This window comes from Podarcis muralis, chromosome 11 (assembly GCF_964188315.1).
Source record: "Podarcis muralis chromosome 11, rPodMur119.hap1.1, whole genome shotgun sequence".
In the NCBI taxonomy this organism is placed as follows: Eukaryota; Metazoa; Chordata; class Lepidosauria; order Squamata; family Lacertidae; genus Podarcis; species Podarcis muralis.
Window position 1 is genome coordinate 54,289,500 of NC_135665.1, and position 25,034 is coordinate 54,314,533.

The window sequence follows — 25,034 nt, forward strand, 5'->3', positions numbered from 1 at the left end:
AATTTTGGCGGGGAACCTGACGCACATGGGTGCTTCCTCACAGTTGAACACGCCAATTTCAACAACAATGGAATTAAATCAGTATGAATAAAACTAGCACAAAGCACAAGAAGGCTCCCTTCCCAAAACGCCAAGCCACATGAGCGATGGGTATGCGAAACATGGGTAAATTTTGCTCGCGGTATCAAAAACTCTTTTGGCTTCCTTAGAAATTCCTACAGTGCTTCTGCCTGAGGAGAAAAAATCTAGTTTGGCTTCTCATTTCATATTATGAACAATCCAGGGACAGAGCAATGGATAAGCTCCCCTCCAGCTCATCTCATTATTTATTTCTCACTTACTCAGAGATCTCTTGGAGAAGCCTGTAAGTTCTCCATATCTTGCTAGACTCCAGCTCTTATCAGCCCCAACTAGCATGGCCAATGGTCAGGGCTGATGGAAGTTGTAGTTCAGCAACACATGGAGTTCAGCAGGTTCCTCACTTGGACTTAGCGAAAACGAAGGGTGTTTATTTTTGCAAATGTTTGTAGAATTGGTAATGCTGTAGCATCTGGGGAGCTTCCTGTCTGTGTTCTCTACTACCCTTCCCATAAGGGGGCCAGCGGTGAGAAGGGCTGGTAGGGAGCATAGACAGTCGTAAAGGTCCTTCTTTAAGACCTAGGCACTCCAACCTGGATGCTCATGTGGAGAATTGGTTAATGCTGGGAAAGTGAGAGATATTAGAAACTTGTTTGCACAGGCTCTCTGGCAACAATCAGTTCCAAAACTGGAAAGGAGAAGGGCTGGAGCAACAGGGAATGGCTTGCTAGCAACAGGGAATGTTGACAGCAGGATGAGTCCATTACATGCTCGGTGGAACTGCAGGCTTGGCTTGGAGTGGGCTTCAGTGGGAACGGGAATGACTTGTAAAGTGTCTTTACAGGTTTTCAAATTATAAATTTTGGCAGCAGAATCACTTCTGACAATCTGTGGATGGGCACTCACTCTACCACCCACTAAGAAATGTCAGGAGTCTCTTTGACTTCCCTCAAAAGATCTCAGGAGTTTCACCTGAGGAAGAACTACCCAAATCAATTTTGAATTTCACTGGGGACAAAATTGGTGGCCTCCCTCATGTGGAGAGAGGCCAGCCTAGGTCAGGTTACCAGCCACATGATAATGTGTGAAGCAGACCTTAAGTAAGATCCCACCCTGCACACACTGTGAAGATCAGCAGAACAAAATAGGCCAACAGGAGGCACTGGGGGTGGGTCATGGAGACATCTTGTTTCTTGCTTCTCAGGGCTGCTCTTTCATCACTGCTTCAGACTGTTGCTTGACCAATAGGAATGCACGATGCCATTTCAAGACTGTGAGATCTCTCCATAGAACGGGGTTTGATGGCGCATCGGTTGGCTTTATGGCAGACGCGGGTGTTTGGTGGTGTTGTGTGTGTGAAACGCTGGTATGCTGCAATGTTCCCGGGTTACTCCATTCTTCTGTTCATCCAAAGCTTTCAGAAGGCCGAGCCTGTGATGGCATTAAGCTGCTTCATTAGCCCCTCCAAACTAGCCATCTGTTCACTAAGATCATCCTGTTCATATACCTGCGGAGAAAGCAACCAGCTAGTTAGTGCTGTTTCTTTAAGCTTGTGTCCGAATCTATCCAAGATAATCAGCATGGATAACAATTACGACCAGTCACTGCAGAAACATGGAAAACTGCATTTAAGATTGGGAAAAAATAGAAAGGGACAGATCCATCCATCCCTACCCTGGATCCAACCCTGACCTTCTCCTGTCTTGCCAGTTTTAAAAGCAGTCTTTCGGCAGATATTTTCAGCATGACTATCCTGATTCAGTATCAGTACATCAAGCATGTACAATGGAAGAGGTTGAAGAGAATGTCCTATAAATGGAATCTTTATTTATATGTGTTTGAAAGGGAATGGCATTATTTGAAAGTACGTTGGGAGGAAACTCAAGTGTTAATAAAAGGTCATTGTCTTTAGCATGCCTATAGAGGTTGAGTGGGACTGAGAGCCTGAACTTTGCTCCTCATTGGCTCCTCTTCCATTATCTCCTCTAAGTGCTCCCACTTCCGCAGAGACTTCCCTTGGGAAATAATTTGTCCAGCCATTACGAAAAATAAGATATTTAGAGCTGAAATGTTCCACACTCGACAGCTCCTTATACCAGTCATTTCAACCAAAGTGGTCGTTTTCATTTCTTCACTCCCTTCCCAATTGCATGGCGCCAGGCTGCCTTATCTCCTGTACACAGAACAGCCGTCAAGGCTTGGAAACCATTCAGAGGCAAAAAAAGCTGTGCAACAATCCAAGAGCTGCCCTGGGATGGCATTGTGCAGCGATGGCTTTTGCCCACCAGTTAGGCTGCCTATTGTGTTTCCGCTCACTTCAATTACCATTTGTTTCAGTTGCTGCTACTACTTGCAGGAGATGGTCTCTAAATCATGGTGCTTGAATTGCACTAGTGGAGCAAAAGCCCTGGACAGGATCCAGACAGGGAAATAGAACCGCAAAACACCAGAAAGAAAGAAAAAAATCACTGGGAGGATTCTTCCTTTTAGGGTGTGAGGATAATAAGGGGGGCAGATTTAAAATCCTTCTACACTAGCTCCCAGTATGTTTCTGAGCACAATTCAGTGTTGGTGCTGATCTTTAAAGCCCTAAATGACATTGGCCCTATATAGCTGAAGGAGTGTCTCCACCCCCATCGTTCAGCCCGGACACTGAGGTTCAGCTCTGAAGGTCTTCCAGCGGTTCCCCTACTGTGAGAAGTGAAATTACATGGAACCAGGCAGAGGACCTTCTCTCTCTCTCTCTCTCTCTCTCTCTATATATATATATATATATATTTACATAAAATTTCCAAAAATGATACAACATATTTTCTTATCTTATACAATGTTTTGGCCTTCCATCAACCACATCTGAGGGATTTTTCAGTCTTTATCACTTAATCTGCATTTCATTAGTTTCACTATTACTTTTAATAATCCTTTACTAATAATTTTCTTCATGCTTTTCTCTGCAATATTTCACGTAGTCCTCCTTAAAAAACTTCTTGCAGTCCTGCTAGCGTAATCTGTTGATTCCAATTGCTTTTCAAATAATTCACATATTTACTCCAGTCCTCTGAGAATCTCTGATCCCGCAGGTTTCAAATCCTTCCTGTCATTTTATCGAATTCTGCATAGTCCATTAATTTCAGGCAGAGGACCTTCTTGGTAGTGGCACCCACCCTGTGGAACACCCTCCCATCAGATGTCAAGGAAATCAACAACTATCTCACTTTTAGAAGACATCTGAAGGCAGCCCTGTTTAGGGAAGTTTTAAATGTTTGATGTTTTATTGTATTTTTAATATGCTGTTGGGAGCCACCCAGAGTGGCTGGGGCAACCCAGTCAGATGTGCGGAGTATGATGATGATTATGATGATTTTCTGCTTGTGGAAGTGGCTGAATGCACTTCCATGTGGCAGAGCTGTACATTGAAACTATATAGATTACTGTATCAGGGTCCCCCGTTTTGTGGAAGCTGGTAGCTGCAAAGAATGTAGGGTCGGAGCCATCTATATGGCAAGTCATTTTGAATGATGCAGCCCCCATCTGGACCGAGTCTGTTCTAGATTGCAAATGGGGATAGCACAGGAGTCTATGCTCTTTCATTCAAAATAATAATGATAAAATCATTGCACACAGAAAACTAGCAGGCCAGCTAAGCTAAGAACTTTCTCCCTGGTGTGTGACGCAGTCAGGTAATTTTTGACTCTGGACTTAACAGGCTTACAGAGGGCCAACTCTTTAGATGGCAACAGGTATTACTTATTTCAAAATGTGAGCCAGCCCTGCTGTGTTTGGGGCTCTCCTGCTGTTTCACCTGACTGGGGTCATGGTCACCCACTCCATAGTTCTGCCCCAACAGCACTACTGCTCTTTGTGATCTAGCTTTTTCCATGGAGAGAATGGTTTCCATCCAACCAGAGCCAAACTAGACTTGGCATTACTTGCAGTATTGCAATCAATTGCACATCTTTTTGTTATGTATGTAGAAGTCTCAGGGAAACCTGAATGGACTTGGAACCATGGTGGTTGGGGAGGAGAAGTTTAACTCTTTCCTGCCCTGCCATGGTGACAATAGAATCCTCTTCTGTGAAGCTGAGACTTGCATTGCGAGAAGACTTCCCACTGTCACCCACACAAGTTGGCCAACAAAGATGTGAAGGGACATAGCATCCTTGTGGAAAACTGCAGTTCCCTTGATCTACTCCCCATGTTTGTTGAGATGCTATTGGCTTTCCCTGATTCATCTCAGAAAGATTTTGAACTTCCTCGGGGGTTGATAAGCTTTCTCAACTGAGACAAATCTGTGCTTCCGGGGTCGGCGGACAGACGGCGGGTTTGACAGCTCTGTCAGGTCCGACACTGCAGAGGTCCATGGGGGAAGCGCCAAGGCGAGGCTTAGCCCCCCCCCCAAAGCCTCAAAGGAAAATTTGATGTGCCGAGGGGTCCTGCAGATCGCAACGGCAGCTCAGGCTGCGGAGGGGGAGGGGAGCTGAGGAAAAGCCGGCGATTTAGGCATTCTGCAGAGCGAAGCCTCTGAACTAGCCAGCAGCGCCTACCAGTGGCATAGCATGGGTTGTCAGCACCCGGGGCAAGGCAAGTAATTTGCGCCCCCTAGAGTGAGTGAGCCAGGTAGGGGCAGAGAGCTGTGAGTGCGAGCGCCCCCCCATATGTTGCACCTGGTGCGGCCGGCCCCCCCTGCACCCCCCAAGCTACGCCACTGGCGCCTACCATTCCAACTAACTTCAAACTGATTTGCAAGGTGAGAAAGAAATTAACTATTAATTATTAATTCGGCAAAATGGGAGGCTAAAAAGGAAGTCCACTCCCGTCCCTGGGTATTTAAACTGCATGAAAAACTTTACAAGTGAAAAAGTTGCAGACTAGCCTTGGAAGTCAAAACAGCTAATGGCTGAGAAGGACAAAGGATTTTACAAAGCTCTGTGAATACCATTCTGGATACTTTACAGATCTTTTTTTTAAAAAGCGAATTTGAATTTGAACAATAGACCTGAACTTGAGAGTGCATTTGAACTTGACACAGATTCTGTAATATACTAATATTGAACCTGAAAAGTAAATGTTAAGGCTCCAATTGACTGCGGGGAAGCTTTGGGAGAAAAAAAAAATGGGGATGAAATGTGGGAGAAATGAGTATTATCCCTTGTATTCTAAACCAGGGAAGTGCAAACCGCTATAGGGTAGAGGAGGAAGAGGAAGAGGAGGAGGAAATGGGACAGTTATTTTCAGTGCCAATCTTGCTTCTCCAGTAATACCTGCCTTTGGCAGTCCCATCAATCCAATTGGCATGAGACTGGATCTACAAAACATTTCAGCTAGTGCGTCCGGACTACAAGAGAGCAATGGACTTGTGCTTACATTTGCAGCATCCTCTGTTTGTTTGTGACCCTCTTCTGAGGCTTCTGGGGCTGTCGGCACTGAAACGGGAAGCAGAGGGGACCTTGCCTTGCCAGCTAGTCCGAGCGATGCTGTCTTAACCTGAGCCTTGGGAAGGTTGGGTGCTGCAATATAAATGGAGAAGTTAGGGCTATATTAGCGCATGAATCATGCCCTGAAGAAAGCAGAAGCAACGTAAGAATACACATTAAATCAGCCGTATTTTGCCCAGGCCCTTCCTTACATTTATAATCTGTTATCACCTAAAATGTGTAGCACACATTTTTTAAAAGAATGAAACCGCAACAGCATATTGAATCTAAACAGCCCAGGATCCAAATAGGAATCTTAAAATAAAACCCAGTTAGATTAATGCTACAGTCTTAAGCATACTTACCTGGAAGTAAGTTCCACAGAAATGAATCACAACCATTTCCAAGTCAATTAGAGGTGATATCTAGGTAATAAACACTTTTAAATTTTTCATGGATTTCGATGGGCTACCCAACCACATGCTCAAGCCTTTCCCACTGCAATCAATGAGTGCAAAATATTAAATCCCCCCAGTCAAAGATGGATGAATCTCAATTTTGGTCTCTCTCGGTTTCTCATTTTTCTGATCTTAAGTTCAGTTCACATTTCCACACTGGTTTGCAATTTTTTTTTAAAGTCCTCATGAAAATTCAGCATTTTAGTGTGAATTTCTCCTTACAGCTGAAATTTTGTATGTAGTTTTGCTTAATATCCACATTTGATGCATAGAATTATATATTAATTAATATATGCATTTTATGCCCATTTCACCCTAGTATATGCATGTTTGCACTCATTACTTTGCTGGAGAGCTACATCGCATAAGTCAGAGAAATGTGAATTTCAAAGGATGGATGTGCTCCAGTTTGCTTTTTTTTTTAGTGTGAGTGAGGTAAATTGGCCTTTATATGCTAACTGAATCTATTTTCTCCCCTAGCCCTTCCTAAATCTCTTAATCCTGAATCCTTCCTCAAACTGCTGGTCTTGCAGGGCTTTCAGAAGATGCTCAGGCTCTGACTTCTGTAAGTCTCCAAGGGAGAGGCTTTTCCAGCTATGAGGAAGCCAGAGGAAAAGGTGGGACATAAACTGAATTATCCCTTGGGTGACTGGAGAGATCATGATAGGACACAAGGCATGAGAAGGCCTCCTACTGTCAATATAGGACTTCATATATAGCAATTGCTATGTTGATTTCCTCCCAAAAGGGTGTAACCCACCAAGAACCATGGTGACAGTTTTGTGAAGTTCAGCACCTCCCCTAGAGTTGAAATTTACCATGGGTATTTGTGTTTAAGGCCAAGAGTAGTACTAAGTAAAAATGGGCTTCAAAAATTGGGAAGGTTTGTTAAAAGACCAGAAGACTTTTTGCTAGGAATCACAGGCCAAGACTTACCAAAAAAGCATAGAAGACTATTCATGTATGCCACAACAGCGGCTAGGAGATTACAGCCCCAAAATGGAAAGACGACAAAATAGCAACTAAAGAAGAATGGCAAGGAAAATTGATGGAGTATGCAGAAATGGCGAAGCTAACTGGAAAACTCAAGACACAAGGACAATAGAGACTTTAAAAAAGACTGGGAACCATTTATGTTGCATCTACAGAAATATTTTAAAGAAGTAGACTGACTAGTTGGGTTTGACCTAACACATACAATCAACAATATAGAGAGATCAAGATGTAATAACAGGAAAATATCAAAATGTACGTAAGAGGTAATTTGAAAATAAGTATGGTATAAAAAGGAGGAGAATATAATAACATTTAATTTAAAGGTTGCAATGTTAAGGTATAACATAACAAGCAGGAGAAGTTAATGTGTAAAAAACCAGAGAAGGAAGTTGAGGGAAGTCGTGGGAGGGGGGAACTGTATTTTTTCTTTTTTCATGGGAATAATGCTATTGTGATGACTATAAAACTGCAAAACCTAATAAAATTATTTTTTTAAAAAAATGGGAAGGTTTTTGGTGGTGGAGAAATCAAACATATCAGAGCACTCGGCAGAACATCAAAGCATCTTCAGGCACAGAAAAGAATAGGGGTTTGCAATATTGACCTGAGGGACTGGCAGGCAGAAGGAAGGATTTGGGGGCCAGCTCAAGTATGTATACAGTGGTACCTCTGGTTGTGAACGGGACCCGTTCCGGAGGCCCATTCGCAACCTGAAAATAACGTAACACGCATGACGTCATTTTGCGCGTCTGCGCATGCGAGAGAGGCGAAACATGGAAGTACGGTAGCTCTTTCCAGTACTTCCAGGTCGCCACAGGACACAACCTGAAAACGTGTAACTTGAAGCAAATGTAACATGAGGTATGACTGTACTAAGAGTGGTTGACCTTGAGTAAAGCAAGGTGGAGAGGGCTAAGAATCTGTGACAGAGACTTCTCTGCACCCTCACAAAACCACAACTGCACTAAGGGGAAGCTATCATGGTTAAATTGGTATAAAAAGGCTGCATTTGTACTGTAGCTGGACTGAGCAGAGCCAAAATGCCTAAAATGAGAAGAAATTTTTGCAGAGTGGGAACAATCCCAGGGATGCTTATCTGTTATGGCTTTCTTTCTCTGCAGCCTTGAAAGCAGCTACTCTTTCTCTCCTTACGCAGCGAGAGATAATTTCTTGGTCAGTTGGCAGGTCAATTGGTTTCAACTACCACCGTTCTCCTCCCAGAAGGTGCCGGGATGGGGCAACTATTTATTGGATTTCTTTAAAATAACCGATACACCAGTAAATATAACAAAATCTTGAAGCAGTTCGCATCAACCGTGAAATCACAAGCAAAAAGTAAATACATTAAAAAGAAAAAGTTAAGCAAAGCAAAGCATTAAAACAGAAACACTGAGCAGTGTGACCAGAGGAAGGGAAAACATATGGAAGCTAGTAGGTTTTCAGGAGATGCTTAAATTTGGCCACAGCGGGTGCCTGCCAAACTGCATGAGGAAGCGTGGGCCAGAGGACTGGTGTCACTACAGACAAGTAGCTTGGTCTGAACGCAAGAAGCAGTGCCACTGCTTAGACCTTCTGAGAGAAAAATAATGCTGATGTCCTGAAGACTTGACTTTACTCCATTGTGTTTGGGAATGTGTGTGCGTGTGTGAAAAAGAGAGCAGAGGCTATCCAGTCTTGAGAAACCATGAATATGCGTGATCAGGGAAGAGAGTACTAGCTTCACCACTGCTACCACACACGTTAGAGGGTGACTTTTCCAAGTAGGCCATGTGTGTGTTTCTGCTTATGTAGGCACCCCATATGTAGGCACCCCATATGTAGACACCCAGGGACGTGAGTGGCGCTGTGGGTTAAACCACAGAGCCTAGGACTTGCTGATCAGAAGGTCGGCAGTTCGAATCCCCGCGATGGGGTGAGCTCCCGTTGCTCGGTCCCAGCTCCTGCCAACCTAGCAGTTCGAAAGCACGTCAAAGTGCAAGTAGATAAATAGGTACCGCTCCAGCGGGAAGGTAAATGGCGTTTCTGTGCGCTGCTCTGGTTCGTCAGAAGCGGCTTAGTCATGCTGGCCACATGACCCGGAAGCTGTACGCCGGCTCCCTCGGCCAATAAAGCGAGATGAGCGTCGCAACCCCAGAGTTGGTCACGACTGGACCTAATGGTCAGGGGTCCCTTTACCTTTACCTTTAGGCACCCCATGCAATGTAGAACCCTGAATTCCATGAGTCTGCATCATATGGAGAGTCTCTATGACCATGGCAGGCTCCCTCTTTTGGATATTTGATCTTCAGCTCATGGAGGGTGGCAGGCACAGTGGTGTTGGGCAGAATTGCCATCCTCACCCCTGCTCCCTGTCCCCCTCTTGTATATCTGGATTTGTAGAACACCTAGAGCTAGATAATGAGTGTTTTGCAAGTACTCCCTTAAAAGAGATGCTGGTCCATTTGGGCTTTCCTCTTTCGCGATCACTCATAGCCAAGTAAGATTGTCTTCCTTAAACATGATTTTAACAATGAGTCCGTAAGTGACTGTGGAGGCCATTTCTTGATTCTTCCACAGTGGGGACATTGGTTTCCAGGAGGGAGTTGATCACGGTGTGGATTTGCCAAGCATGCCTTCCTCTTAGCACGTTTCTCCCTTGCGTCCTGAGTTTGAGTGTCCTCAAAGCCCATGACACCTTTGGTAAAGGCTGTTCTCCAGTTGGAGCGCTCACAGGCAAGTGTTTCCCAATTGTCGATGTTTATACTACATTTTTAAAGATTTGCCTTGAGACAGTCTTTAAACATCTTTTGTTGACCACCAGCATTACACTTTCCATTTTTAAGTTCGGAATAGAGTACAGTGGTACCTCGGGTTAAGGTATTCGTTCCTGAGGTCCATTCTTAACCTGAAACTGTTCTTAACCTGAAGCACCACTTTAGCTAATGGGGCCTCCTGCTGCTGCCACTGGAGCACGATTTCTGTTCTCATCCTAAAGCAAAGTTCTTAACCTGAAGCACTATTTCTGGGTTAGTGCTGTGCTCTTTGTGGTGCTTAGTTAGTTTCTGGGTTAGCGGAGTCTGTAACCTGAAGCGTACGTAACCTGAAGCATATGTAACCTGAGGTACCACTGTAGTTGCTTTGGAAGACGATAATCAGGCATCCACACAACATGACCAGTCCAACAAAGTTGATGTTAAAGAATCATTGCTGCAACACTGGTATCTTTGCTTCTTCCAGTACACTGGTATTAGTTTGCCAATGGGACACTGCCCTACGAACCTCAGTCTGCCCCCTTTCCACCCTTACCTGCCTGCCTGTTGACTTACAACATGCCCAGGGGATATATCTGGCTGTCAGCTTCCTCCTTAGTTTCAAGTGTTGCCTTTGTAAGACTCAGTAGAGAGGAAAATGTGGGGGCAAAACTAAAATTACTTAACTCTGCCCATTATTGACTGTGGCTTTATCAACTGTTGGTCTCCCTGCTTTCCACCCTTCCAGGCCAATTGGACACAACTACCACTTCTCCTTTAACAATTCAGCACAGCTCCCCCCCCCAAAAAAAATAATGGCCACCTCCCCAAAATAGGGTGATAAAATGGGGTGGGCCATTCGTATTCTGCTCTAGTTTGCAGTGGAAATATTTCTAAACGTCTGGTTTTAAAGATATATATTTGGCTATACTTAAGAAGTGTAATTCAACACCAACAACAGGCTACAGAGAGAATGTTTAAAAATGCATTTTGATTTTCTTTTCTTTAGAACGGATGTTTTCCCCCCCTTTTCCCAAACATTAATTTTAATCAAATGTTAAAGCACAGGGTGAGCGAGGCTTGCATTGCTAAATGCTGAAGAATATTCAAAGCAAAGCTCTCCCAAATTAGAGTGTCACGTTGAACTTTGCCACTTATAAATATCTTTCTACTAGGAAGCATTAGACAAAAAGAGAGCCAGACATTTTCTGCATGCCTGAATCTCTTTGATAATCCAAGTTTAGCTGAAATGAAAAAGGGAAAGCTAAGAAAGAAAGTTAAATAAATTCTTCAAAAGATAACAATCAGCACCCTATCTTCACTGTAATAAATGAGTTCCTCAATAACTAGTTTTGCTGAACTTCCCAGAATCTCAAAGAAAGAACAGACGATATAGCCATCCACAGAAGATAACGGGTGTGTGTTTTAAAATAATATGATCCAAGAGGGGAAAGAGTAAAGGGAAGAAAATGTTTTTAGGCACAACTGCTTGAAGGCATTTTGATACTCTCAGTTGCTCCTCTATATGGTATGAGGGTAAGGAAGGGAAAATCTGCCATTTTCAGGTTCTTTCAGTTTCTCATTTTATTCAGTCTTATGTTCAGTGCTTCATACCTTCCCAGTGGCGTAGCGTGGGGGGTGCAGGGGGGGCCGGCCGCACCGGGCGCAACATCTGGGGTTAGGGCAAATCCACAGGTTAGGGGGCGCAAATCCACGGGTTAGGGGGCACAAATCCACGGGTTAGGGGGCGCAAATTACTTGCCTTGCCCCGGGTGCTGACAACCCACGCTATGCCACTGTACCTTCCACATCAGTTTGAGATTATTATTTTTAAGTCCTTAAAAGTGGAAAGGGGTCAAACCATCGCAAGAGCTCTTGAAATTTTGGAGGTTGGATAGTTACTATGGAATGGTCTCGGTGATGGGGCGCACATTTTTATTCTTATTTATTTATGATTGTTACTTTGCCAAAAGCAAGCAAACAAACAAACAAACAAAGAAAAAAACCCCAGCTTTCAAAATCTTTCAAAACATAAAACCAACAATAAACCAAAAACAGATTAAAGGGTACATCCACATTCTACACATCTGGGTAAAAGGTACCCCCTGCCCGTACGGGCCAGTCGTGTCCGACTCTAGGGTTGTGTGCTCATCTCGCTCTAGAGGCCGTGAGCCGGCGCCATCTGAAGACACTTCCGGGTCACGTGGCCAGAATGACAAAGCTGCAGCTGGCGAGCCAGCACCAGCGCAGCACACAGAAACGCCGTTTACCTTCCCGCTATAAAGCAGTCCCTATTTATCTACTTGCACTTAAGAGTGCTTTCGAACTGCTAGGTGGGCAGGAGCTGGGACCGAACGACAGGAGCTCACCCTGTCGCGGGGATTCGAACCGCCAACCATACGATCGGCAAGTCCTAGGCACTGAGGTTTTACCCACAGCGCCACCCGCGTCCCTACACATCTGGGTAGGCATGTCTAAACTAAAATGTTTTTAGTAGGTGCCAAAAAGAGGATAGTAAAGGCACCTGCCTTACATCAATAGGAAGGAGTTTCAGAGTGTAAGTGATCGAAGTAGTGGAGAGCGCATGCACTGGGTAAGGCGATCTTGCAGGCAAACTATGGAATCTGTGCCACCAGTTGCAGGATGGGACTTTATAGAGGCAGCACCTGTGTGCTGAGCAGCTAGCAACTGCATATGTATTCAGGACTTAAAAGTAAATAAATAAACAGCATAGGTGGCACAGCTGACAAAAGTCTTTCAAAGCTTATGCTAATTTCTTTCATTTCAGTTTGTTCTTCACATTTGCACAGCAATGCTAATTAAAATTATTGCCAAATAAATTACAGGACTTCTGCTCTCTCTCCTGGAACAAGCCAGTCATTCAAAATCCATTTAGGCCTGGCACACAAACTATATAGCAGAATAAAGTTCGCTAATATATGCCTGGCACATGTAATATTTGCACCTGTGAGCCTGCTACGGCAGGGAGGTGGTAAGGAAGGGGGGTGGTGAATCATGTTATTCACATGTAACTCATTAATTGATGTCACTGGGCCTTAAAGAGCTGCTTCTCTGCACAAAGGCAGATGGCTCCGTTTGGGCATTGCTAATGAGAAACCAAAATGGCAATTAAGTTTCCCCTCCTCTGTCTTTGGTTTGGGACTAGCAACAGGTAGCAATTAAAGCTCAAAATTTAAAGTAAAAAAAATCACACACAGAGGGATAAATAAAGAAGAAGCAAATGTTGGGATAACCTCTTAATCAAGGTTGTAAGAGTGAGGAATAAGCAACTGGTAGGAGGACCAGCTCAGATGTCTGCTCCCCTACTCCAACACTTCCTGAATTTCATTCTCTGCTACCTTCTGCTCATCCTCTCTCTGCTGCCACTGATCACTGGTCACCCTTCCTTTCCTTGTGGTGTAGTGGTTAAGAGCGGTAGTCTCGTAATCTGGGGAACTTGGTTCGCGTCTCCGCTCCTCCACATGCAGCTGCTGGGTGACCTTGGGCTAGTCACACTTCTTTGAAGTCTCTCAGCCCCACTCACCTCACAGAGTGTTTGTTGTGGGGGAGGAAGGGAAAGGAGAATGTTAGCCGCTTTGAGGCTCCTTCGGGTAGTGATAAAGCCGGATATCAAATCCAAACTCCTCCTCCTCCTCCTCCTCCTCCTCTTCTTCTTCTTCTCCTTCTCCTTCCTTCCTTCCTTCCTTCCTTCCTTCCTTCCTTCCTTCCTTCCTTCCTTCCTTCCTAAATTGCTCTTACTTTTGTTGCCATTGCATCGGCAGCTAGCTCTCTTTGTCCCCTCACTTTGCCTTGTTCTGAGAAAGCGCCCAAAGGGTGTGTGTGTGTGTGTGTCTGTCTGTCTGTTGGGGTTCTTCCTTAGAGCAATGCATTGGAAGTGCTCTGCATTTTTACCTAAGTTCAAGCAGCGCTCTTAGGCCTTGCAGCAAGCCAGCAGAGGGGCTGGTGGTCTCCCAGCCACCTCAACCTAAATACATCACGCTCTATGGAAGGAGTGGAAAGGGATTGGCCTGCAGAAGCCTGCAGAAGCCTTGCATGTGCAGCAGGAATGCTGCCACCCATGTGAGGCTAACACTAAGGCAAGAGGGCAAGGAGTCCAGGGAGACACCAAATTGCTCCCTCCACCAGAGGCTGCTGGATCAGGCAGGTCCATCAACATTGTTTTCACAGTGGCCAACCAGATGCCCATGGGAAACCAGAAGGAAGCCCCAAGCAAAAGAGCACCCTCCCCTCCAGTGGTTCCCAGCAGCTGCTTTTCAGAAGTATTATTGCCTCTGGCCATGGAGACAGAACAGAGATACCATGCATACTGCCACTTGAGGCAGCTGCCTCAACATTGCCTCTTGATTGGGCTGGCCCTGACTGGTAGCCCCTGGCTCTTACACAGCCCCTGTCCTGGTTTCATTGCTCCGCACAGTTTTTTCTCTGGCCCCACCAGGCATGTGGCCCTCAGAAGATTTCCCAGGAGGCAACATGGCCCTCTGGCTGGAAAAGGTTCCTCATGCTTGCGTTACAGTCTCACTTTCTTCACAAGATGTGATAAAAAGTCTCATGAGATGCCACCAGAGCCTTGCAAAACTTTGGCCAAACTGCACGGTCACTTGGAGGGGGGGGAGTTTGTCTTCCACCATCCAAGTGGCTCACTCAGCATGCTGTGATGGGCTAGCCCCGTTCCTGGGTCTCTGCAGCTAGCTGCGCTCACTCCCTGCAATCGATTAAAATGTCCAAGAAGGGTTCTTTTCTTTGAATGCAAAAACCGATTCAACAGAACGACAGCGAAACAAAGCCCGGCGCACGGGAGGTTGGAACTGTAAGTAAACTGAATTAGGCTAATTATAAAACTAATCAAACAAATGGCACTTGGGTCCTAACACATGCCAATCCAGTAGGGCATCTCAAAGTGCCAGCAAAATCTAGAAACGTGAAAGAAAAATAAAAGGGGGGGGGAGCCCTTCACAGGTTGGAAAGCAAAGAGAGGGTGATACTGATCAGCTGCTGCTGTGCAGAACCACAGCAGGAATTGACTGTAGGAAAATTTTATTTCCTCCATAGGGTTATTAAACATTTCATTAGCTCATTAGTTTGACGATATATGTCTGCCAGGTGCAAATACTGGCTAGCTTATTATTACCGGAAGGCCTCCTTGAGCATATTAGCTGAAGCTTGCTTTAATAGTTCGGCAGCATTTCATATCGGTGCACAAACAAGAGAGACCTTAACAGATGTGACATTTTCCGCTCCTTCCATAGCCTCGATGCCTCAAAATGGTCATCCTTTTACAATGTTGTTTATGCATATGTTGGCATCTACAAAATATCCAGGTGCCAAACACCTGTGCTGCCATAAATCAGAGCTATATGCGCCACTTGGCAATACAACTATGGAGCTAATATCTGATGCTATCGTCTTGATTAATGCTATGGTTTGTATGCATCAGGTCTACCAGGTTCAGTCTCTGGCTCTCTCCAGGTAAATGATCTCTGGAATGGGTCCTTAAACTCCCATAATGCCTCTTGCTTGTTGCGATGGAGGATCGAGGGGGTTGCATGAGTGTGTACGGAAGCTAGCCTACTGTACGAAGGCAATCTACATTTGTTTCTGCACTCCCATCAGCACCAGTTGGCATACTCAGTGGTAAGGGGTGATGAGAGTTGTTGTACAACAACACCAGGAGAGTGAAAGGATCCCCATCCTTGTTTTAAACAAACACTTGTCTTTTGCTTTTATGGCAACATTATTTTTTAAAATGATGTTTATTGTTGTAATAATCTTATTTAAGCTGCTTTATGAGGTCCACCTAAAAAGAGGTACAGTGGTACCTCGGGTTACATACACTTCAGGTTACATATGCTTCAGGTTACACACTCCACTAAGCCAGAAATAGTGCTTCAGGTTAAGAACTTTGCTTCAGGATAAGAACAGAAATCAGGCTCCGGCGGCACGGCGGCAGCAGGAGGCCCCATTAGTTAAAGTGGTGCTTCAGGTTAAGAACAGTTTCAGGTTAAGTATGGACCTCCGGAATGAATTAAGTACTTAACCCAAGGTACCACTGTATATAAATAAATAAATATCCCAAAGAAGTAGGGTGAGCAGGGCTGAATACATCTCATCCACTGGATTCCAAGATTTATCGCCGGCATTAGTTAGGGAAAAGACAACATTGGCGGTCCCCTTGATGTGCAGGATTTTCAGACCTTCTGTCTGTTGTCAGAAGTGGATTATTTATTGATGGGCAGCAGGTGATTGAAGTGGGGGGGGGGAACATGGTGTGGGTTTCAACTGTTGTGTAATTCTTATCTGTCAGGGATTAAGAAAACCTGGAAGACTGAGCAGCTGGGAGTAATCCGATTCTGGACACTTCAAACGATCTCCATTGTGCAGTACATAAACTGCAAGAAAACATTGTGTGATGGCACCTTTCATTTCTTTGAGATATTCACCTCACAATTTCACAAGATCCACTTGTAGCTTGCCATTTTGAGCCCTGCTGTTTGGTTTGGCTAACAATTGATCACTCCCCAGATCTATTAGCCAGTGTCAAGACAAACAGACTACAGCAAACATGGTCTTGGCAGACAGAACTATCAAAAGCTGCCATGAGCATGGGAATTTAGGGCATCTACAGTGAGGGGGGAAAGTATTTGATCCCCTGCTAAATTTGCCTTGAAATCAGCCTCGAAATCTTACTGACTTGGAGAGGATCTGCAAAGAGGAGTGGGAAAAAATACCTCCTGAGATGTGTGCAAACCTGGTGGCCACCTACAAGAAACGTCTGACCTCTGTAATTGCCAGCAAGGGTTTTGCTACCAAGTACTACGTCATCTTTTTGCAAAGGGATCAAATACTTATTTCACTCATTATAATGCACATCAGTCTCTGACGTTTGTCTTCTGGGTTTCTGGGGGTTTTCCTGTTGTTATTCTGTCTCTCACAGCTACAACAAACCTACCATTAAAATGATGGACTGGTCATTTCTTTGTCAGAGGGCAAATAGGCAAATTTAGCAGGGGATCAAATACTTTCCCCCTCACTGTATCCTAATGTCTAGGTCAATGTATTTCTTGTCCATGTTGATGTTGCATGTTTTCAATCATATGTCCATATTATTATTATATTAATGTATCAAGGCAAAATGGGCGTTTCTGTAAATATTTCCTTTTAAATGCACATTTTCCTGCATGCGTTTTCCTCCTAATACTGAATGAAGAACTGCATTGCAAAATCTGGACAAGTGTGCATTCTGAATGATAACTGCATTCTGATCCACGTGTTAGTCCAGGCAGTTGGAATTTGGCCAGTTTGCCAATGCCACTCATTAGAAAGAAGACATGTGTGTGTGATGTAATATTTACATGCTAAAACCTATAGCGTGTAAATCAGAGACATATTTTTGTTTTCTGCTGTAAGCCTCCACACTTAGCTCCATCTCTGTACTGCACAACCACAGGGTGAAATAAGGCATGCATATTTCAACTGCAGGTATAGGTCCAGGTCACTAGAGGCCTCAGTGGCCCAGAGTGCCCATCACCAACTTTGGTCCTACCTGGAGTTTGAAACTAGGACCTTCTGCAAGCAAATCAGAGGTTCTACCATGGGGTGAAGGGCCTTCGTTCTGTCGTGGGCACTCTATTTCCCCCCAGAGATCACTTACCTGTTTGAGATAAAAGGGGTGTATAAGGGACTTTCGGTTCTATTGCACTCATTGGCGGAGGTAGCAAGGGGTTGGCGAAGCTGCGCAGTGGATGTGTAGGCCGGACACATGCTGTGGGAATTGTCCTGCTTGGGGCATCTTCGCTGCTGGAGTGTTCAGGCTGCGTCTGCGGTAACATGGATGTCTGCTGCGGGGCTGGTCCTTCAGTCACTGCTGCAAGAGGGAAGATGGAAGAAGATGTAACCAGCTTGAACACCAACCTGAACCATAAGGTCATTTATAAATAATAAGTATAAATATTGTTATTCCAACACCACCACCACAACTCTTTACTGGGTCTGTTCCTGTTCCTATATTTATAAGGAGCTGGGCATTCTTTCTTAGGAGCGAAAGCCTTGGCATCATCATGGGTGGGGATGTGTAGCAGTTGGATAGACCTCTGAGCTCGCAGATACACCTTGCACTCCCTGCTTGAGCCATACCAGTGCAGATTGGAGAAGGTTTTCCTCCACGTTGCAGAAACAGTCCTAAGCTGCCTTAGCACTTAACAAGAAGACAGGGAGACTTGAATCCCATAAAGTGAGTGGCATCCGGTACCTTAACCACAAGCAAGAAAAAGGCTGTATTTGGAAATATGACTGGGGTGGAGGCGAAACCTAATATCTGGCTTTTGGTGAAAGGCAGGTCCCACCACCACATTAACAGATTTCAGCCTGGAACAAATGAGTCTTTAAAGTACATGTAAGGGGCCTTCCATGGTTCCATAGGAATGGAGTTCTCTAACCATGGGGCCACCACAAAGAAGATCCTATCCCTTTTGGCTGCCAACCCTAATTGGCCATGCTTGTAGGCACTCAAGGAGGGTCTCTGGAGTTGAGAAGAACATAAGAAGATCCCTGCTGGATCTTCAAATCAAAGGCCCATCTGGTCTGGAATCCTGTTCTCACAGTGGCCAACAAGGTGCCTCTGGACTTGAGTGCAAGTGTGCCCCCCCCCCATCTGCAATTGCAAGCAACTGACATTCAGAGAAATACTTCCTGAGACAATAGATGAGGAACATAGCCATTATGGCTAGTAACTACTGGTAGCTTTATCCTCCATGTCTAGCTTGGTGGCCATCACTACATCTAGTGGGATCAGACTCCATAGTTTAACGATGCACTGTGAGAAGTACTTCATTTTGTCGGTCTTAAATCTTCCAACACTCAGCTTCATGGAATGTCCATAAACGCTAGTATTATAAGAAAGGGAGATAAAGGCGTCCGTCCACCCCCCCCCCCCGATCTTAATAAATAAGCAGGATCGTAGAACTTAATGAAAGCTTCTGAGAACGGAGCCAACTAATGAAGTCATTTCATATTGTGGCTACCTCTTTAAGAATATCTATTTGCCTAGCTCATATTGTTCAGGTACAACACAAATCAACAGCTTATAAGTACAAATACAGAAAATGAGATTCTGCACATGCACAGGTAAATCTTACGCACTTGATTCTAATTTAGTGCCAGACACCAATTAATGCTCAAGTAGAGGAAAGTAGTTAAGCCCAGTGATGCTCTTGAGCCTTTGGGAAGGAGGAAGAGTTGACATTTTCAGCAAATCAAATATAGTGCATCTAACATTAAGTTGTGAGCTTTTGGGGGGCAGGTCTGAAAGTTTTTGAAAAATACAATTGGTGATCTGTTTCTGAATTGAACTCAGAGCAATACAGTGGACGCTCGGGTTGCAAACGTGATCTGTGTAGGGTGCACGTTCGCAACCCGCAGCGTTCACAACCCACAGTGGCACGTCTGTGCACGCATGGGATGCGATTTGGCGCTTCTGCGCATACGCAAAGCATGATTTAGCGCTTCTGCGCATGCGTGACCCCCGAAACCCGGAAGTAATCCATTCTGGTGGGTCCGTAACCCGAAAAAAGGCAACCTGAAGCATCTGTAACCCGAGGTATGACTGTATTCCCATTGCTAGCATCAACCTGTATCTATCTACTTACTCCTGTTACAGTGCCCTGCTGAATTTGCACAGAGCCCAGTAATTGGCTGTCTATGCATGAATTTTCAAGGGAGGGGGACACACACACCTGGGAACTGTACTTCTTAACTTTTCTACTGTGATTTCAGGATTTGGAAAAATCAACAAAAGACTTAAGTAAAGCAGCCGAGTAAGGAAGACAGTGACACAAATTGCTGCATACAGGATCCTTTGTGTAGAAGCCTATGGCATTATGATATCTACACCTTCTGACAAAGACTGTAGACAAAGGGGTTGCTTAATTAATTTCTATTTAAACCAAATGCCATATCCTTCCTTGAGACAGCTGCAATATTGCCAGAGCTGTTGCTTTATGCTTTATTATCCTGTATTGAGAGTCAATTTTTCTCTGATTTGAATATGCCACTTCAAACCTTCGCATTTAAATTGGGCTCTCCCATTGTCTGGAGTATTGCTTATAGATGAGGAATAAGAAAAGAAAAGAAAAGAAAAGAAAAGAAAAGAAAAGAAAAGAAAAGAAAAGAAAAACAGCATGTGCGCTTTCAGCCCTCAATAGCAGCATGGATACCAAAACAGAGATATGAACCCAACTCACCCCTCTATCCTGGACACAAAGTCAATGGGGTGACTATTTCACATGTGATGCTATTGGCGATGCCACTAGGGCTGCACAGGATCAGTCTCAGCTGGGTAGGAACTATTTCCTCTCCCAATGCAAACCCCTTATTCAAATGCGAATTTTGCCCCAGCTTTTAATGGAACTTCACTTTGAATCCAATAACAAAGCCATTTTCTTCTTACCCCCCCCCCCAAAAAAAAAACACACACCTTAGCAGCTGAGAGACCATGGTGCTTGGAGATAAGAGTGTGTGCCGTACATGCATGCATAAGAAGTTTGGTGCCCCTTTTCTCAATTAAAGGAGTCCTGGTAATTAGGACCACGAAGAACCTTGCTTGACAGCTTGGAATGTTGTTTCTAGTCAGCGAGAGAGTATTGGGATACACTGAACACTGATATGATCCAGGGCTGTCACAAGCATTCAGGACTCATGTAATGTGTGCAGAGGACGGCGACCAAGATGATCAAGGGTCTGGAAACCAAGCCTTATGAGGAACAGTGAAGAAGAAGAAGAAGAAGAAGAAGAAGAGGAAGAGGAAGAGGAAGAGGAAGAAGAAGAAGAAGAAGAAGAAGAAGAAGAAGCAGCTTTATTTATACCCTGCCCTCCCCAGCCCTCAGGGAGGCTAACACCAGGTATAAAAACAATTGATTAAAATACTACTTAAAAACAAGATTAAAATACAACATTAAAATACAGCCTCATTTCAGCAGAAACTCAAATCAAAAACTTTGAGGGAGTTAGGTATGTTTAGCGTAGGAAAGAGAAGACTTTGAGGAGATATGATAGTCATCTTCAAATATCTAAAGGACTGTCACATGGAAGAAGGAGCATGCTTGTTTTCTCCTGCTCTGGAGGGTAGGATTCAGCCCAATGGCTTCTAGTTACAAGGAAGGAGATTCTGATTAGACATTGGAAAGAGCTTTCTGACAGTAAGAGCTGTTCAGCAATGGAATGGACTCCCTCAGAAGGCAGTGATCTCGCCTTCCTTGGAGATTTTTTAAGCAGAAGTTGGATGGCCATCTGTCATGGATGCTTTAGTTGAGATCCCTGCATTGCAGGTGATTAGACTTGATGGCCCTTGGGATCCCTTCCAACGCTACAATTCTCTGATTCTATCTCTCAAAGGCATGCAACAGACATGCCTGGAATGAAGCCATCATGTAAAAGTTGGAGGCAGGAGTGAAAGCGAAAGATAATCCAACAGGAAAAGGTTGTTGTACACAACATAATTTCCCTCCCTCTTCTCTAGCCACTTTGTACGCAGGCTAGTAATTACAGGCTGATTATTACAGCTCAGGGCATCCTAATGAATGTGGCCCAAACTGCTCTGCCAACATGAGGCAGCCATAACTTCAGAGGGCCACCTGGAGAGGAACGAGAGTTCAACTCAATTTTCATGTCCATTTGTTGCTTGGTTACATGTCTGGGAAGGATGTTAAATTATTGCTCCCATGCGTTGATTCACATCAACGAGCGTTTCATTTTCCCAAAGAGCATAAAGTTAAACGCAGAGGGCCTGCACCTGAAGTACCAGCACTGCGGGAAGTTGAGGGCCTGATAATGAGTAATCACATCAAATTGGTAAAAAAACACCCACTACGAGGGCTATTAATAAATGCCACACCTTTCATTACAGACAACACAAAGACACAAAACAGAATGTCATAAAAATGTCACAGTATTAACAAAATAAGTCAGAAATGGGTTAACTGCTTTTGGCCCATTTCATAAAGAAATTAAGATAAAATCTGAATGAATGAAGGAAACACTAAAACAATGGGGTTTGAGAAGGTGGTCTATGCCTCTAGATCTTGACATGCACCTGAAAATATATCTCCAGTTGTGTGTCAGGTATTTAACCTCCCTGTGAAACCTGTACTTTCATCAGTCTGGCTACTCCCAACATCTCCCTCCATGTGCATCAGGGATGGAGAACCTGCAGCTCTCCAGATGTTGTTGGACTCCAACTCTCAGCATCCCCGATCATGGTCCATACTGGCTGGGGCTGATGGGAGCTGGAGTCCAACAACATCTGGAATGCCGTAAATTCCCCAATCCCTAATATATGTAATACTAGAGGCATCTGCTAGAGCAGGAATGGCCAAACTTGGCCCTCCAGCTGTTTTGGGACTACAACTCCCACCATCCCTAGCTAACAGGACCAGTGGTCAGGAATGATGGGAATTGTAGTCCCAAAACAGCTGGAGGACCAGGTTTGGACATGCCTGTGCTATAGAGAAGACCCCAATTTTGGCAGAGGAGATGTAGAGTTCACGGAGGCTTTATGTATCTTGAACATTTCTGCATCATGGGAGGCTGAACCTTTCACATATGAGGAAGGATGGCAGAGAGGAACCGATCCATACTAGAGAAGTCACATGTTTCATATACATCTTGGCAATGGGACTTGGCAGTTGTAGTTCCCATAAAACATCCCTGGAGTAGCAAAGGCCTTTGTGAATCTCACACTTCTCTTGGTTTGAACTGGGTCTTCTCCACCATCCCATTATTACCTCTAATAAATGGAGAATGATTCCTCCTGAAATCTCTAGCTGTGAGGAAGTTTCCATTTGGATCAGGGCCGTGACACCATGGAAGGCTTTGTTAACCACTTCCCTATGTCCTATTTTTCCAACTGAATTCTCCCCTCCCTCAGTTATTATTGGCTATAGAGGGGGAGGTCAGGTGCAATATGGATATTTGCCCCTCCCTACACCCCACTGTAGATAACAGCAACTTGAAGAAAGAAATTTCAGCTTTGGAAATGGAGTGGAATAAAGGGATAACAACCTTTGTCCTTCAGTACCATATTCTCAGCCCAAATTGGACCTCCATCTTGGCTATTTTTAATGAAAGAAAAAGACATTGAGATGTCCGATCATGAATTTCCCACCTCGGGTCTAGTCTGGCCATAAATGGCAGAAAATTATTATTATACTGTTGGAGGCCAAACCTGTGTGTGTTAGTGCTTCTTTACAGAAAGATGTGATTGTCAGGATGTTGAATTCCAAACCAGATCCCTCATTCTGTGCTTGCATGCTCTGATCTCAGGGGCCTGGGCTGCACAAAGCCCTGCAAATGAAAGGCATGTCTTAATCTAAAACACAGTGGTTTAATCCACTGCAGGTACAAAAGCCTCTTAATATCTATGCCGGTGGGAACACCTAGGGCTTAGCAGCCAGTCATGCAACATTCATCAAGAGCCCCCAAGACCCAAGGATTTCAGTGTTTTTTGCTGGAGGTAACAGCCTCTCTGCTTATCTACATGATGAGAGCAGACCATTGCACTCCAGTGCCATTGCTTGCAAAAGCTGATGCGGCTCAGAAGGGCCAGCAGCAGAAAACTAAAAAAGACCATAGCCAGGTGAACTCTCCAGGCACATTATAATGAAGAATGCCTTGGGGTGTGCATATATTTCTCTATAGGCACCAAATGAGATACTAACTAAGTAGGAAATGCTGGACTGAAATGCATCATTACTATGCTTTCCCAGAATCAGATTATCCAATTCCTGGGAAATACTGGGGAGAGTTTTGTCGTAATGAACTGCAGACACTGGAGACTAGCTGAAAGCTACAAGGGAAAGCAGAGGTCAGTGCCATTTGCAAAAAGCTTTCCTGTGTATAGTTAAGTTTCCCCAGTTTCTCCTAATGACTAGAGAACAAGCGAGTTTGTGCTCATTTCCTTCTGCTGCTTCTGTTGGTCACTGCAGTCCTTCAGCAATAAACAATTGGTATTGATGTTGCCAGAGCTCATAATTATCTCGTTCAAAATACAAATTTGCTTAGCTTGTAAGGCTGAAATGCAATACAGATTAGCTTGGGATGTAAAAAAGGGTTCTGCGTGTGTGCGCACACACACAGAGTGCATTTTCAATTTATGTCTTCTTTTTTTGTTTGTCAGAGTGTCAGACAAGAGTTCCAGCTCAGACAGATATAAGCAAATGAACACAAATGCGTTTTTTTTTTAGGTTTTGTGTAAATCTAGAAAAAGTCCTGAAAACCCATGGATCTTGGGATACAGAAGGCGTACAACCCCTGAGCTTATCTGACCATGATGATCAAGGGTCTGGAAACCAGGCCTTATGAGGAACGGTTGAAGGAGCTGGGTATGTTTAGTCTGAGAAGAAGGAGGAGGAGGAGGAGGAGGAGTTTGGATTTGATATCCTGCTTTATCACCACCCGAAGGAGTCTCAAAGTGGCTAACATTCTCCTTTCCCTTCCTCCCCCACAACAAACACTCTGTGAGGTGCGTGGGGCTGAGAGACTTCAAAGAAGTGTGACTGGCCCAGGGTCACCCAGCAGCTGCATGTGGAGGAGCGGAGACACGAACCCGGTTCACCAGATTACGAGTCTACTGCTCTTAACCACTACACCACACTGGCTCTCCCAGGAGACTGAGAGGAGATACGATAACCATCTTCAAATACCTGCTTCGACTATATATTTTGTCCAGCTGTCTCCCCATCTAGGGTTGCCATGAAATACCTAACTGGAGCTCCACCAAGACAGCAGCTATTGAACCTAACCATTCTTTGCATCCCTTCTGGTTGTGGTTTGTCTCCATTTGCTGAAACGTTTCCCAAATGTCATATTATTCAAGCTTTGGATGTCTTCACCCATATGCACCTAGTCGCTCTGCTTTATAGGTGCTGAGAGTTGTTAGGAGAGCCCCTGTTTCCCTCACAGAGTCACAGTTCCCAGGATGCCCTGGAAAGAGGGATTGATGACTCTAAGAACTGTAGCTCTGTGAGGGGAATAGGAGGTCTCCTAACAACTCTTGCCACCTTTAATAAACTGCAATTCCTAGGGTTCTCTGGGAGAAGCCATGGCTGGTGTCCTTGTGGTTTAAACATGTGGTGTGGGTGTGGCCCTAGTCCAGGATTCCAACCAACATGCCATGCAGGCTGTTAAAAGTTACATCATGGTAAAACCAGACAGCTCCGTGGGAACTAGATTCATAACAGAAGGTGGCTGATGGTTGTGCATAGGCAAAAATGAACAGAGATGTCTTACTAAGCTCCATTGACTCCCTCCACCTCTTTTGGGAGCTGCTATCCTTTGGTGATATTTAACGC

General features: G+C 44.5%; 1 protein-coding gene across 3 annotated transcripts in view; it reads right to left on the bottom strand.

Moving 5' to 3' along the window:
- Positions 1 to 358: 358 nt before the first annotated feature.
- The window catches only part of DCC (DCC netrin 1 receptor), a 928,036-nt gene continuing 903,360 nt past the window's right edge, over positions 359 to 25,034 (bottom strand). For all 3 annotated transcript variants that reach the window (XM_077936487.1, XM_077936485.1, XM_028749092.2), the window contains exons 27-29: positions 17,345 to 17,557; positions 5,443 to 5,585; positions 359 to 1,585 (exon numbers count right to left, since the gene is read on the bottom strand). In XM_077936487.1, the coding sequence (XP_077792613.1) occupies positions 1,496 to 1,585; positions 5,443 to 5,585; positions 17,345 to 17,557 (446 nt within the window). In that variant the 3' untranslated portion in view covers positions 359 to 1,495. The remainder of the gene's footprint in view (positions 1,586 to 5,442; positions 5,586 to 17,344; positions 17,558 to 25,034) is intronic.